The 14715-nt window shown below is 36.8% G+C and overlaps 1 protein-coding gene across 2 annotated transcripts in view; it reads right to left on the bottom strand.

The window, feature by feature from the left end:
• SLC10A7 (solute carrier family 10 member 7) overlaps positions 1–14715 on the bottom strand; it is a 215197-nt gene that overhangs the window by 138240 nt on the left and 62242 nt on the right. The window contains exon 5 of one of the 2 annotated variants that reach the window (XM_019730736.3): positions 7770–7808. The exons of the other annotated variant lie outside the window; for it this stretch is intronic. Within the exon in view, the coding sequence (XP_019586295.2) occupies positions 7770–7808 (39 nt within the window). The remainder of the gene's footprint in view (positions 1–7769; positions 7809–14715) is intronic. 2 annotated transcript variants of the gene reach the window in all.

Below are 14715 nucleotides of genomic sequence, written 5' to 3'. Positions count from 1 at the left end.
TGGTCTTATTTTACTATAATGTAAGACCTAGTCTTATATAATACAATATAATATAATGTAACATAACATAACGTAACATAATATAATTAATATAATATAATATAATATAATATAATACTAGGTCTTACTTTACTATAAGACCGGGTATAATATAACATAATACCGGGTCTTATATTAATTTTTGCTCCAAAAGATGCATTAGAGCTGATTGCCCAGCTAGGTCTTATTTTTGGGGAAACACGGTAGAATCATGTTTCTTAGGAGAACTTTACAAATATCCTGCCCCCTCCATTTATATTTATTTATTTTACTTAAATGGTTATAGGAGCAGGTACTTTTCTAGTTTGGGAATGGTAACACTTAAAAAATTGACAAAAATTAAAATGAAAGTACGTGGCATTTGTTAAAGGGTAATAAAATAACTTCAGTCAATTGGCTAGTTCTAAACCAGTAGATTTCTTTAAATAGTAATGAAATTAATGCTTTAAAAAAATCCATCATTATTAAAATTAAAAAAAAAAAGTTGCCTCAGCCTCCACCAAAATTAGATTTGTAAGTTGCTGGTCATTCCTATAATTAAATCTGTGTCACAAATTTGCAAGAAAAATGGTCACTGTGACTAATGCATTTACTTGCTACACAAGTTCTGTCAGACAGCATAGAGCATTATGCTGCTAAAATGGAGTAGGTAAGGATTCTATACATTTTTATTAAGTAACAAAGACCATTTTTTATTTACAATGACTGTACTTCAGTTAAGAGTTTGTTTAGAAACAAATCCAAACGCAGCTATCACAGGGTTTTCCTTATGTAAGCATTATAACATACTTTTCACCCCACAAACATGTTTGGCACACACGCATACTGCTTTTCTGGATAAGTGTTATGTAGAAAATACTCTAAGGAAAGAAACCCAAACGTGTTCAGGTTGCCAGAGTCCCTGATTCGGGGGGTGTCCTCATTTGAACTCCCCAAATGGTTTCAGTTCATCCTTTTGATGAAGTGATTGAGAAATGATCTTAAGAGAACAGTGATTCCCCAAATGTAAGAACAGTGCTGCCCCAAGCAGAAGTCAAAGCAAGATGACTTAAAGGACACATGGACAGAGAATTAGTGATTAAACTTACTCTCTTTCCAAGAAATCTTTTTCAACCCTTCAGATTGCAGGAAGGGACCGTTCTCAGTTTGGTGCTGGTGCTGACCTCACTTTTCATCAAAAGGAGATCAGGCATTGATGGGACTCAGGGCCTTGTGAAGGCAGGGGAGTTTAGCTACAATTAATATTAGCTTTTTTTCATTTGATTTCATTTCAGTTACCTTCTATGCATAAGACTGCTTTTTTATTTATACTGTTGACATAAAGTTTTGTTTTAAAATAAATTTAAATTTAAAAAGTGAGTTTTATTTAACATAATAATACAAATAATACGTCGTCATGGCAAAAGTCATAAAGGTGCCTGAAACTTGGAAGACACTGCATTGAAGGCAGTTTCTGTCTTCCCTCTTTCTTTAACCTTCTATTGTTATTTATTTTCTCACATATTTATGTTTTGTGGATTTGCTTCAGTATCTAGAAGAGTGCCTTGAGTCTAATGGACACTGGGTATTCATGTGCTCATTTTATATCCTATTTTCCTATTTTGTGCCACAGTGCTAAATAAACAAATGGTATATATATATATATATATATATATATATATGTATATATATATAACTAATGGTAGTTTTTAAAGAGAAAGTAGTCTGTTCTCAGCAATCCAGCTTTTATGATGATGTTCACTTGCCCAAAGAGGAGAGAAAACAAAATGCATACCCTGATGATGGGTTCCATTTTATAGGGGTGGAACCCAGCTTCCCATTGTCTGAACATAGTTTATAAGATATTTTCAAGCCTACGGTAGGTGATTTTAAATCCTGGTTTTATTGAGTTCTTAACAGTAAAAAGTATGAACGTGAAATAACATCCTACAAGCACATACTGAATACTGCTTAAAAATTCAGTTGTTTGTTCTGGCATTTAAACTTAATGAGGGCCGGCCTGGTGGCTCAGGCAGTTGGAGCGCTGTGCTCCTAACGCCAAAGGCTGCTGGTTCGATTCCCACATTGTGCCAGATGGCTCAGTTGGTTGGAGTGCAGGCTCTCTACCACAAGGTTGCTGGTTCAATTCCTCGAGTCCCGCAAGGGATGGTGGGCTGCATCCCCCTGCAACTAAGATTTAACACGGCACCAAGATTGAACACAGCACCTTGAGCTGAGCTGCCGCTGAGCTCCCGGATGGCTCAGTTGGTTGGAGCGCGTCCTCTCAACCACAAGGTTGCCGGTTCGACTCCCACAAGGGATGATAGGCTATGCCCCTGCAACTAACAACAGCAACTGGACCTGGAGCTGAGCTGTGCCCTCCACAACTAAGATTGTAAGGACAACAGCTTGACTTGGAAAAAGTCCCGGAAGTACACACTGTTCCCCAATAAAGTCCTGTTCCCCTTCCCTAATAAAATCTTAAAATAATAAAAAATAAAAAATAAACTTAATGAAAACAAAAAACTGTTTTATAAACAAGTCATGAGCTTTTGGGGGAAAACTAAGATCTTGACTGAATAATTTGGGTTGGTTAAGATTTTAAGGGGAAAAAATCAGCATAGCATTCAAGTATTGTACAAAATGAGTATTCCATCAATATAAACTAAATTAAAAACTGACATCCTAGATTTAGGTGAAAGGAAAACCAAATTAACAATTGAGTCTTATCTGGTACCACCCTTAATCCTCTGTGTGAGTATTTGAGATTCTTGCTCTGATTTTTAAAAAGCAGTGTTGCCCATCAATCAACGAGCATGTTAATGTGCTTCCTCTCTGGCCATTCTAAGGGTGGCTGAGTATATTTTGTACAAGAAAGGAAAAATAAAATAAGTTAATAAACATACAGCCCAAGTTATTAAAACATGCCATTTGTGTTTGGGATTTCTTTCTTTCAGCAGCTACAACACCAGCATCAGTTAACTATTCAAATCTTTCTACAAAGCTGGGTAGTAATGGCAGACCAGCCAAAGCAAAGAGGGAAAACAGAAAAACAATTAGGAAGGGGAAGAAAAACATGTGCTGGCTAGTCCTTCAACTCAAGGCAAGGAGTTCCTTTAACCCTTGGAGTGACATGAAAAGAAACAAAATTATTTATCTCAGAATAGCTTCTGGTTGCAGCAGTGACTGTATTGAAAGAGAAAATTATGTAAAAGAAAGCCATTTCTTATATATGGTAATAGAAGGAGAACTGACTCTGGGGGGTGAACACACAATGTGAGATACAGATGATGTATTACAGAATTGTACACCTGAAACCTATGTAACTTTATTAACCATTGTCACCCCAATAAATTTTAACTAAAAAAAAAAAAAAAAGAAACCCATTTCTTAATACTTTAGGTGAAGAGATTTAGAAAGTAAACAGTGGCTCTTACAGATGTTTTTTACACTAGGTGTTTAGCATTCATGAAGATGACTTAACTTGGCTTATAACTCTTTGTGGCTGTTTCAGAAATGCTTACATTTATGTTGCCATGAATCGCTATCATGTTGTATAACATAGTATTAGAAACTCGATTCGGCATGATCAACTTTGTCACTCACTAGGGTTTTTCTTTAAGATCAGGAGTTACCGAAAACAATAAAATAGGCTAGGAGGCTAAAAAGAAAAACTTCTACCTTTTCCTTTTAAATTTTACCCTATAATTCTTGAAGACATGGAAACATCAAATTCAGCCTCCAAACCCAAAATGCTAAAAGTCTAACAAATCAGATGACTAAAGTTTTTTTCAACATAGTTGTATCTTTTAAATTAAAGAAAGGGCTTTTCAATAGAAATTTTTCAAATAGTTGCTAATATCTATTTTTAAAAAATCCTTCTTTTGATGAGGAAGTAACATGTAAGGTGTTTGAACTTAAAATACATGGTTTTATATAACATATATATATATATATATATAAGTTTGGATAACATTTGAGTTATTCAGGGTGGTTGACTATCAAATTTTATTAAGATCTCATCAAGGGAAATCTCAAAACACTTATCATGCTCCACAATTCTTGTAAACCAAACAATTTAAATGAGAGGAAGAGATAATGACATTAACTTTTTAACTTAAAGCAATCCTTTGTGGCATGATTTTAAAATATTCTCTTGGTCTGAAATTTATGTAAATTGAATTCATCTATCATTGGTTATTACCAGCTTAGCTACATTAAAAAAAAACCACACAGTTTTCTGTAACAATTAGTTCTTTAAAACACTGTGTTTTAATTAGAACTGGGACATTATTAAACTAGCTATAAATATGTACAGTATTTTATTTGGTATACCCAGATGTCTGAAAATCAACAAGAATGCCGTAGGAGTTCTTTCTTCAAAAATTCTTCTAATAAAAGACTTTCATTTAAAGTTTTAATGTAATCTGAAGTAAATATACTTTTCAGATTCCATTATGTAAATAAAAAGAAATGGCCACTCATAACCAGAGAATAATCACTAAATTAGCACATTTTAGCATTCATAGAAATAAGTCAGAGATTACCAATTTCTTCATTTTATGGATGTCCATGGTCACACACACACACAAAATTCATGGCAGAACTTGGACAAAACCTTGAGTAGCTATTTCTACCACATCATACAAGCATCCAATTTAATCCTCACTACCACTGTATAATTTAGGGTCTATTATTATCCCATTTTATGTATGGGGAAGGTTATATGTTAGGCTAGTATTCAGTCAACTAAGAATTCAAACCCAGTCTTACTCCAGAAACTGTACTACTTAGCATAATCCAAAATTTTAAGGATAGGTGGATATTTTCCATTTATAAAGAAAATTCTCCCAAAACTCTAACAAGTACCACCCATTCAGAATAACAAAATAAAACATGAAGATTATCATTTGGAATTTACCCCTCCCCCCAATATAAAAGCTTGTCCCAAGCCCAACTCCAGTACCAACTTCTCCCTGAAGCCTTCTCATGTCACTCAACTGAGATTAATCTTTTTCTTCAAACTCTTGACAACTGCTATACACTGCTCATATGCAGAAAATGCTAGCAGCCTCTTAACACCCATTATCTTTTGTCTTTAGTAGAAATTCAATTTTCAGCTTTTAGCAAATTGCCACATGTCCCGACCTCTCCAGTGACTACGTAGGACCACATGACTAAATTCTACAATAAGATAAGACTGGAAGGATGGTGTTGAAATTCTAGGAATGCTGTTTAAAGAAAGGAGACTTAGCTTTTAGGGGAGCTCTTTTGTCCTTTCCCACTTCTTTACCTTGCTATTGGGTACCATTTTGGCTGGAGTTCCAACAGCTATCTTGGACCACAAGGCAACCTTGCGGAAGGAAGCTGCATGCCGGGGAGGAGGAGAGGGCAGATTGGTATTTCGGCCCACAATGAGACCATAAAGCCACTATATCATACTGGGATAGTCTCCCTCCAGATCTGACATAGTAGAGAAATAAGCCTTTATCAGGTATTCACCGCTATTATATATTTTTTCCTGTTAAATAAGTTGAACCTAATTCTAAGTGGTTTAGTTCAGACTTATACATATTTCATAATCCAAGGTTTACTGTAACTATAACGGAGAAGGGGAAAAAATACGTAGAATTTTTTTATTTTCTAACTCTTGAGTAAAACATCTCTAGTCATAATTTTCATTCTCAAAGCCTTCCTGGTAATTCTCAACTTAGGGAAAGAAAAAGGAGGAAAATGAAGGGGAAGTAAAAATGGAAAAGGCACTTCTGCCTCTGCCATTTCCTCTCCCCTCTTCTCTACTAACTCAGTCCTATCACACACCTCAAGGCACAGCTCAGCGAAATTGTCTGTCTGACCTTTGAATTCAGGATGCATATTGCCTCTGCCATTTGACAATCATACATCACCTAGTAACATCTTTTGTTTGACTTCTTAATGTTTACACTGCATTTCTTTTTCTATGTGTCATCTCCACAACCTAGTGGGACCCAAGTCATATGTCTTTGCACTCTCAACAGCTACTAGAAAACTACCTCAGTTTTGGCAGGACATTAATAAATATTTTTGATTGATTAACTGAATTAAGGTAAGATGAAAAATAAACAAGAAAAAGAGACAACTGAGGAGTGAGAATGCACAGTTTCTTAGAAGTGAAAGGGCATAATTAAAACCCTAAAGAATCCACAGGATAAGTTTGACTTTGTCAAAGAATTGGGCCATGTAGAACAAATTTCGTGATATGTTTGTTGTTCAGACAGTCAATGCAAAGTTTAAACTATATCTAGTGAGCTTGTTCTCCAAATAAGGGATAGTGTGTTTTGCTTCCATTACTCAGACAATTGCTTCAACCTTATTTTCTCATTACCTTAGACATTTGACAAGAGTAAGAGATCCAGTATAGGAAACCAAGTTTTGATAGTGGATGTATATGATTCCAAGCCATACAATAAAAATTGGCTTCCAGAAAGATCACATTTAACATATTATTCTGTCAATTGTGACAACACACAGAAAATAATACTTGGACACATGCAATAATGGATGACTTAACAAAACATTATTGAGTCTAAATAAGTAGCTCAAGATATCATTTTCATTAAATAGACTCTATTACCTCTCTTCTAAAACCCAATAATAACACAGCATCAGGAATAACACTACTTTAAAAATAAGATATACTCAAACATATACTATTTTGCATTAGCTACATAAGTAAAAGGTCTGTAACACTGGAACATTAAAAGCAGTATAGCCGTATGCAGAATTAACACTATGTATTAATAACAATATGCTTAAAAGCTTCAACTACATTTAAATACATGCAATAATAAGTGACATCAAAAATATTTTAAACAAAAGCAGCTGAAATTTTTCCTAGAGTCATGAACCAGTTTATACCCCACTGATTCTAGTCTCAATTATTTGTAAATCACTGTACTACCTATCCATTAATAAGTTATGTTCCTAAAAATACAGTATTCTAATTTATTTTCATGAATTTAGCAAAGCTTTTGGGAGGGTACAAATGAAAATATTCAATTAACAGAAAATTCAGTTTCTTTCTCATTCTTTCATAATGCAAACCAAGCCTTCATTATGTCATCTATTTAAAAAATAATGATTAAAATACGATAAAATAGTATTGTCCTTATAATTACGTTGGTTCTACATATGAAAATTGAACTATTTTTAATCTTTTGACATACAATTTATAGTTCACATGTCAAAAACTATTGCATTTTTTTCAAATTACTCATTAGTTATTTCCTCATTTCAAATTTTTTTCAGATAGATTTCTCAGAAGTAGCCTAGACAGTAGCTTCTTTGACAGTGAAATGTACAAAATAAATGACATGTCAACAAGTAAATTAGCATTCCCTTTCTGACCAGCTGGGTCATGTTTCCTTTTCAAAATCCTCAGTCCCGTGATACAAAATAATAATAATCTAAAAGACCTCATTAAATGATCAATATATTGACATAACCTCTATAAGGAGACACATAGTGTTTTAATTGATTCCACGAATCCATTAAATGGAATATTAAACCCAAGCCTCCAACCTATATTGTAAGAGAACATTTTCTTTATTTGTTAACTAATTTTCTCCAGGTTATGGATAATGGCACATAAAATATTCAAGAACTTCTATATTTAACCAAATAGTAAAAAGAAGTCCAATTTCACTAAATCTTTCATATAAACAACATCACAGCTGAAGTTATAGCAGACAAGTTAAACCATGTTTACTCACCAAAAAACTTCCAAAGGCTGAATTAAATATTGCAGCTGCCTACAAAGGAAATAAATGGGGGGGAAAAAACTCACTGAAAGTGAATAGGAAAAGAAACAGCAAAGATTATCATTCTCCCATCCCCCATTATTCAAAACCTTAAAACATTGACTCTATAACGCAAAGTTAGACACTGCTTACAAAAATTGCCAGTGGCCTGTAGTTTACGAAGATAGATGAGCTGCAGCTTAGAAATTCATAAATAATGGGTCTCAAAAGCAAGCAGAAATGGCTTGCCATGAGATGCTCTGCACCTACACGACACTACCAAAGAATCACCACCAATAGTAAATCGAAACCTTGTTGTTATTGATTTTGCTACTAGAGTTAAAACAATCAGAGGTTGATGTATTCATAAAAAAAAAATTCGTATTACTGGGAAAAGGAAAATCAGAATTGCAAAGCAAACATTAACTGCTCTGTGCCAGGGAGCATATGTCCTGTGAGCTACAACCACAAAGTGAGACCTGTGGTTCGCATATAACACACATCAGAATTATGAACAATACTGTTATTGCTATTCCATTCTAAGGCAGAAACAAGCAGGAAAAACTCCTATTTGGTGTTCAAAATTCAAGGAAGAAATATTTGACTTTGTGCTTACCTAAATATCCACAGTAGATGCTATGTAGCTCTTAACTTTAAGTCAATCACACTGTATTCCATGAAGCTATAGCTCAATCCTAAAAGCTTCTCACATTATTCAAAAAGGATAGACACTGGTATAACATCCAATTTGATGAAAGAAAAGGAGAAAGAAAGAAACAAAAAATAAAAGGCTCAAGGAGGGGTCAAGAAAACCTATTGACATCTCCTGTAGATCTAGAGCAGAATTAAATTAATCATCATGGACATTAGCAGCCACATCGCAGTGAGAAGACGATGTCAGTTTAGCAAGTTTGAATAAAATCCAAAGCCAACCTAAGAGCTGGAGCTGAAAATGCCTTCTGCTCCAGAAGAGGATGCAATGAGAGTGCATGGGTAATGAGATCCTTGGCTCCAGAGAGCTTAGCTCTCCTATTCAAGTTCATAATTAATTCAAAGCTTTGATAATTTCATTAGATTTCTCCTTTGCTGGCCCCATCAATAAAAGATGGCACCGGACCACAGCTCCTCTGTGGCATAAACATAGGCACAGGCACAGATCAGGGAAACCTTTGCTTCGTGTCAGGGACAATGGCATATGGTGTTCCATGTTGTACGGGGAGCAGTGACAAAAAAAAAAAAAAAAAAAGAATTGGCTTCATAAAACATTATAGATGATAACTGTAAACTACAGCAACATATTTACCATATTTTCCTGGAATTCCATTACGGATGGTTCAGGAAAAAGTTTTATGTGTGGAGAAAAATAAGTAAAATGATACATATAAAGAAATGAACTGTGGTGAGACAACAGGAAACACAGCCTTCCTTTCCACAGAAATGCACCTTCCCCACAAACAATGTTTATTTCTAGATCCTATTTTGTGCTCAAAATAGATAGATTGTTCTTTTTAGTAAAGGAATGAGCTCCTCTCTTCCAAATTTGTTTCTTTCCAGTGCCTTTCACCGGCCTTATACTAGGTAACTAACCATTTTGCATTAGGAAAAAAAAAAAAAGAAAAGAAACACGGGTTGTTAGCAGCAAAAAGGCTCAGAAGTCAAAGTAAAATAAATATCAACTACTCCTCATCAGATCAAATCACCATCCTCACACTCCGTTCAGTTCTCTTTTTTAACCCAACACAAGCAGTATATTTCATGTGGATCGGCTGTGTCCTGCCTTTTGTAAAAGACAATGATGACAGTGACGGGGTATCTTAGACTCAAAGACACTACGAGCCAACTTATCCTTAGTTTTTCCAGCAGAAGCGATGGATTTGAACTCACTCACCTACACTATCACTCGGTCCTCTTGTGCAGTGAGCTCAGGCAATCATTGGGGAACTGGCTGAAGAGCCATGTACAGTCAGACACTGCACCAAGAATCTAGGGTTCAATATCAATAGATAATCAAACTAATAGTTAGCTCAATTCTGCATTTGTAGGATATGAAGGAATTATGTTTTTCAGAGTTTCAAAGAGTGAGGATAAATATTTAAAGAGCATTTAGTTGATGTAGAAGAGATACGTATGTGTTTTGACTTACTGAGGAATTCCCAACTCCTTCCTTAGTATGATGTACAAGGCCCTCCATGAACAGGCCTGGAGATCTGTCTGGAGAGAGATCTCATTTCTTGCCTCAAATTTTATATTCTGACAACACTAAACTACTTGTAGGTCCCCAAACTCATCATGCTGTTTCTTACCTCTTTGTTCCTTGGCCTGGAATGCCCTTTTCCCTTCCTTTACCATTGATCTTAGTGACTCAGCATGGCATTGTCCTTCCAAGAAGCTTTCAATCACCTCCTCCAACACACACACACACACACACACACACACACACACACACACACACTTCTGGGTGGACTCAGTGTCCTCATGCATGTTGCCACAGCATCCTGAGCGTACACCTCTGCCATGGCACTTGTCACACTATTGAAATGATCTAGCTACGTGCTTCTCTGTCCCACTGGTCTTCTAAGGAACAAATCTGATGAAGCTCATCCTATGTGTTTGTTATGAATTGCTGAAATAAGTGGAGTTGCCAGAAATGTCCAAAGTCTACCTCTCCTACAAAGTTACTCTGCGTTTGGCAGAATCCAAGGACTGGCAGACACAGAAGACTGGATCTGATGCCTGGCACCACAACCCAGCGATACCAATGACAGATTCAGACGTTAGTCCCCCACCCAACATAAGCATTTATTTCACGACATCTAGTTTTACTTTCCTTAACTTCCGTATTATGATACAGATACATAACTATGCGTAATGTAAATAACGTTTTAACATTTACCACTGCTATATAGCAGGAGAGTTAGTTAAATAAAACGTAGAGTTACCAAGGAATACGCTGCAGCCATTAAAAAGAGACCATGGAAGTTAGTGCTATTCCATTCAAAGACACCAACAAGCAAGACAATCAGTATGATCTGCTTAGACTGATATGAAACAAGCTGATATTTTAAGTGAAAAAGCAAGTTTCAGAACTGTGTAGAATTTATTCAATGTTTTTTTCCGCACTACCAAGCAATTCTCAGACACCAGCTGGGTGTCCTACAATTCAATTCAATTCTGCTCCTATCTACCTGAAACTAGTGTCAAATCTTACAGGTTAAGGGCTCAGTCCCACAAGACTGCCCCGATTTCAGGTGTCAATCACAAGTTCAAGTTGTCACCAGTGCTTCTGACCAACTGGCTATAAATCGACAGTTCTCAGGACCCAATCCTTGAGTCTGATGAATTTGTTAGAGCGGCTCACAGAACTCAGGAAACCAGTTTACTCAGTAGATTACTGCTTTATTATAAAAACATATAACTCAGGAACAGACAAATGGAAGAAACTCATAGGACAAGGTGTGGGGAAAGGGCACAGAGCCTCCGTGCCCTCTCCCAGTGTGCCACTCTCTCAACACCCCCAGATGTTCACCAACCTGGAAGCTCTCTGAACCCTTCCTTTTGGGGTTTCATGGCAACTTCATCACATAGGCAAAACTGACTGAATCACTGGCCATTGGTGACTGAACTCCATCTCCAGCCCCTCTCCTCACCAGAGGTCAGGAATCAAAGGAAAAGTGCCAACCTTGTAATCACTGGCTGGTTCCCCTGGAAACCAGCCTCATCCTTAGGTCAGCTAAGGGCTTTCCAAAAGTCACCTAGTAACATAACAAAAGACATCTTTGATGTCTCTCATCACTTAGGAAATTCCAAGGATTTCAGGAGCTCTGTGCCAGGAACTGGGATGAAGTCCAAATATATACTTCTTACTATACATCACAATATCATATTCCCATTGTGTAAATCTATACATATACACATACATATACACAGATAAGTATAAAAACACTATCTTTTCTAAAAAGGATCACAAAGAAAACTGCTAACGATGGTTAAATTTGTTGAAAGGCTTGGCTGGGAGTCGTTTTTATTTTTTATTCCGTCTGTCCTGTTTGGTTTTTTGTTTTTAACACGTTACTTTTCTATATTTCATAAGGGTTATCTGGCCAGGGAGAGGTTCAGCCATTTATTGTTGGTATTTTCAATCCCTTTGTGTTAAAAATGTAATAACTATTTAATTTTAAAATAAAATTAAGATTTCAATCCCTACTTTGCACGCTAGTGATAGCTCTTGCTGGCTGCCGGACCAGCTGGAGGTTGAACACCCGCTGGCACACGTCATTGTGCTGGCGGATCAGAAGCCACAGGATGAACCCAGGGCATCTTTCAGGAGTATCTGTAGCGTGTGAATATTTGGTTTTGAAAAGAAACCAAAACCCACTATTATTTTCGCATGAAAACAAACATGGCTCTAGAGAACACAACCATCAGGTACTGAGATCAAACAGCAGCCACCGATGACAATTTGTTCTGAAGCTACAACCGTTCAGGGTGTCCGAGCAGACTCCCTTAGGATACGAATTTCCTCTCCTCTGCCTTTTAGAAGCCATACCCGAGACAGGTCCACTGATTTTATAGCATTTGATTTGTCATCTCTTTCGTAAGAAACAATTTAATTCCCCATTCCCCATCTAGAATGCTCCACTCTACAAAAATGCTCCATTACAGCAAGAATTTTGTCTAATTTGTACAAGATTGTATCCTCAGTGCCTAGAATAGCACTTGGCTGATAGTAGATCCTCAATATCATTACTGAGTCAAAGAATGAATGAATGAATGAATGAATGAATGAATGAATACTTCTTGTGCTAACTGAATGTCCTGCACAGTAATGTTTTCATTATTAACTCAGGAATCCCGTCTGCAAAGTGTATACCTTGGTGTAATCGCATTTGATGGTTAATTAGATCAACACTAACTGAAAAAAAGTTCATATTGGGTGGTTTCCTTAATACTGAATAGATTGGCTTCCTTTATGTTACATATTTTTAGATAATATTTTGCTTTTAGGATCAGCCCACTTTTACCCAATATATGGTATTTTACTAATGTTTCATTATATATTATACAGCTTCTTTATTAAATTATTTTGGAAAACTGAGCAAGTTCAATAATGAATTAATTTCTTCATAACCTACTTGGAATAAAAAGGTACATTTTAAAAAATTGCAAAACAACGGGACAGAGTTCTCTAACTCATAAAAGCAATCTCCTCCATTGCTGAATGCCTTTGAATGTTATGAAATTCTACCTGATCGTAAGCCCGAAATCTTCACCTTTCATTAGTGCTGTGCCCTGACCATGTTCCACGCTATGGAGTTACATAAATATGAGCCCGTTTTTTTAAATAACTGCCCTTCAAATATATGAGCACTGCTGGATCCTACCCAAGTCTTCTCTTTTAACACTATATCTAAACATTTCCTAATTCTGGTACAACACCCCTCTTTTTCCTTCCTTCATCGGTGCATTAAATAAACAAATGAAATCCATTGTTTATACCGAGTGTGAATAATCTATTGCAAGTTAATTTATGAAACTTCCAGTTTTCACTGCTGCATACCCAGCTTCCCCAGTCAACGTATAAAGAGATGTTTATCAAAATGTTAAAATGCGACAGTTATGGTTGTCTTAGAATTTCTGATCATGCTCCAAGCTAAGGAGAATGTGTGATAAGTATTCCACTATTCTAAAGTAAAATACCAGACATACCCATGCTGTATTTATAAAAAGACATGAAAACTAGGCCAGGGACCATTTCACATGCAGGCTGTGTAAGAAAAAGCTTGAGATTCTAGAGACTGATACAAGGAAATCTCCAGAAGGAGAAGGTCTTTTGACTTTTTCCTCTTCCAGGAGGGAAGAAAGCTGACCTATCCACCACCCCTCTCAGGTTGTGGATGAGAACAACATATACGAAGGAACAAACAGAGGGAATGGGAGAAATAGCAAGAAAGCAAGAACGGCATTGCTGTCCCAGGCTGGATATTTACGGAGGGAAGAAAGTACTTGCTCGCTAGGCTGCCACAAGAGCAGGGTGCCCTGGGAGAGTTCCTGGAGACATCACAGTATATGCCCTAGAATGGGGGTGAGGAGGGTGCGTAAGTGGACCAGAGACTGGTACTTTCTTCCTGACCAGAAACAGCCAAGGTGGGAAGGCTGCCAAGAACAGACCACAGCATAGGGCGAGGAGAGAAGGGAAGCGATCGGGCTGAGTACACTTCACCTGTGTGACGGGTGAAGGTTCTGTCAATTCCATATGGGCCAAGTAGGTGTTTCCAAGGACTGCCAGCAGACTCGATTCCTCTTGAAAGACCCAAAACAGCAGCTTTCCAGGGCAAAGGGACTCCACCAACAAGAGGCTGAAGGGTATGTTTAGAGACGAGCAGTGGAGGTGGACTCTAAAGAAATCCATCCCCTAACCTGCCCAGCAAAACGATAGCACGTGAGTGCCTGCTGTGACAGAGAGCGCCGAGGGCCATATTATAACAGCACCAATAAGAAAAGACTGTCCCACTGTCCCTAATGCACTTGTCTTACTCAGGTTTTCACTCTAAAGAAGCCAGAAGTAGAGATGGTCAGAAGGTTAAAAAAAAAAAAAAAAAAGTGAAACAGACCACGCTCTCTTCACCACTGCTCTGCCTAACCTGTTTTTATCACATGTGTATATACTCATTAAGGAAAAAAGTATAATTTTCTGCATTTTAAAAATACAGGTTAGGCCTAGGATGGGAAAGAAGAGAATTTGGAGTTTTAGACTAGACTGCCCTGGATTATTTAATACCAAAAAGTCAACCCTCATTACTAAACATTTGACTATTTTTGTAACTAAAAGTGAGCAGAAAACCATGAGATCTGCCAGAGATGCTGTCCAAGGAAAGAGTAGGGGTAGGGAACAGGAATACGAGAGATGGAATTTCATCAA

Source organism: Rhinolophus sinicus, chromosome 15, assembly GCF_057876585.1.
Source record: "Rhinolophus sinicus isolate RSI-liver-muscle chromosome 15, RSI-T2T, whole genome shotgun sequence".
NCBI classification, from domain to species: domain Eukaryota; kingdom Metazoa; phylum Chordata; class Mammalia; order Chiroptera; family Rhinolophidae; genus Rhinolophus; species Rhinolophus sinicus.
The sequence above is the reverse complement of the archived record's forward strand: the minus strand, read 5'-3'. Positions and strand labels throughout refer to the sequence as shown.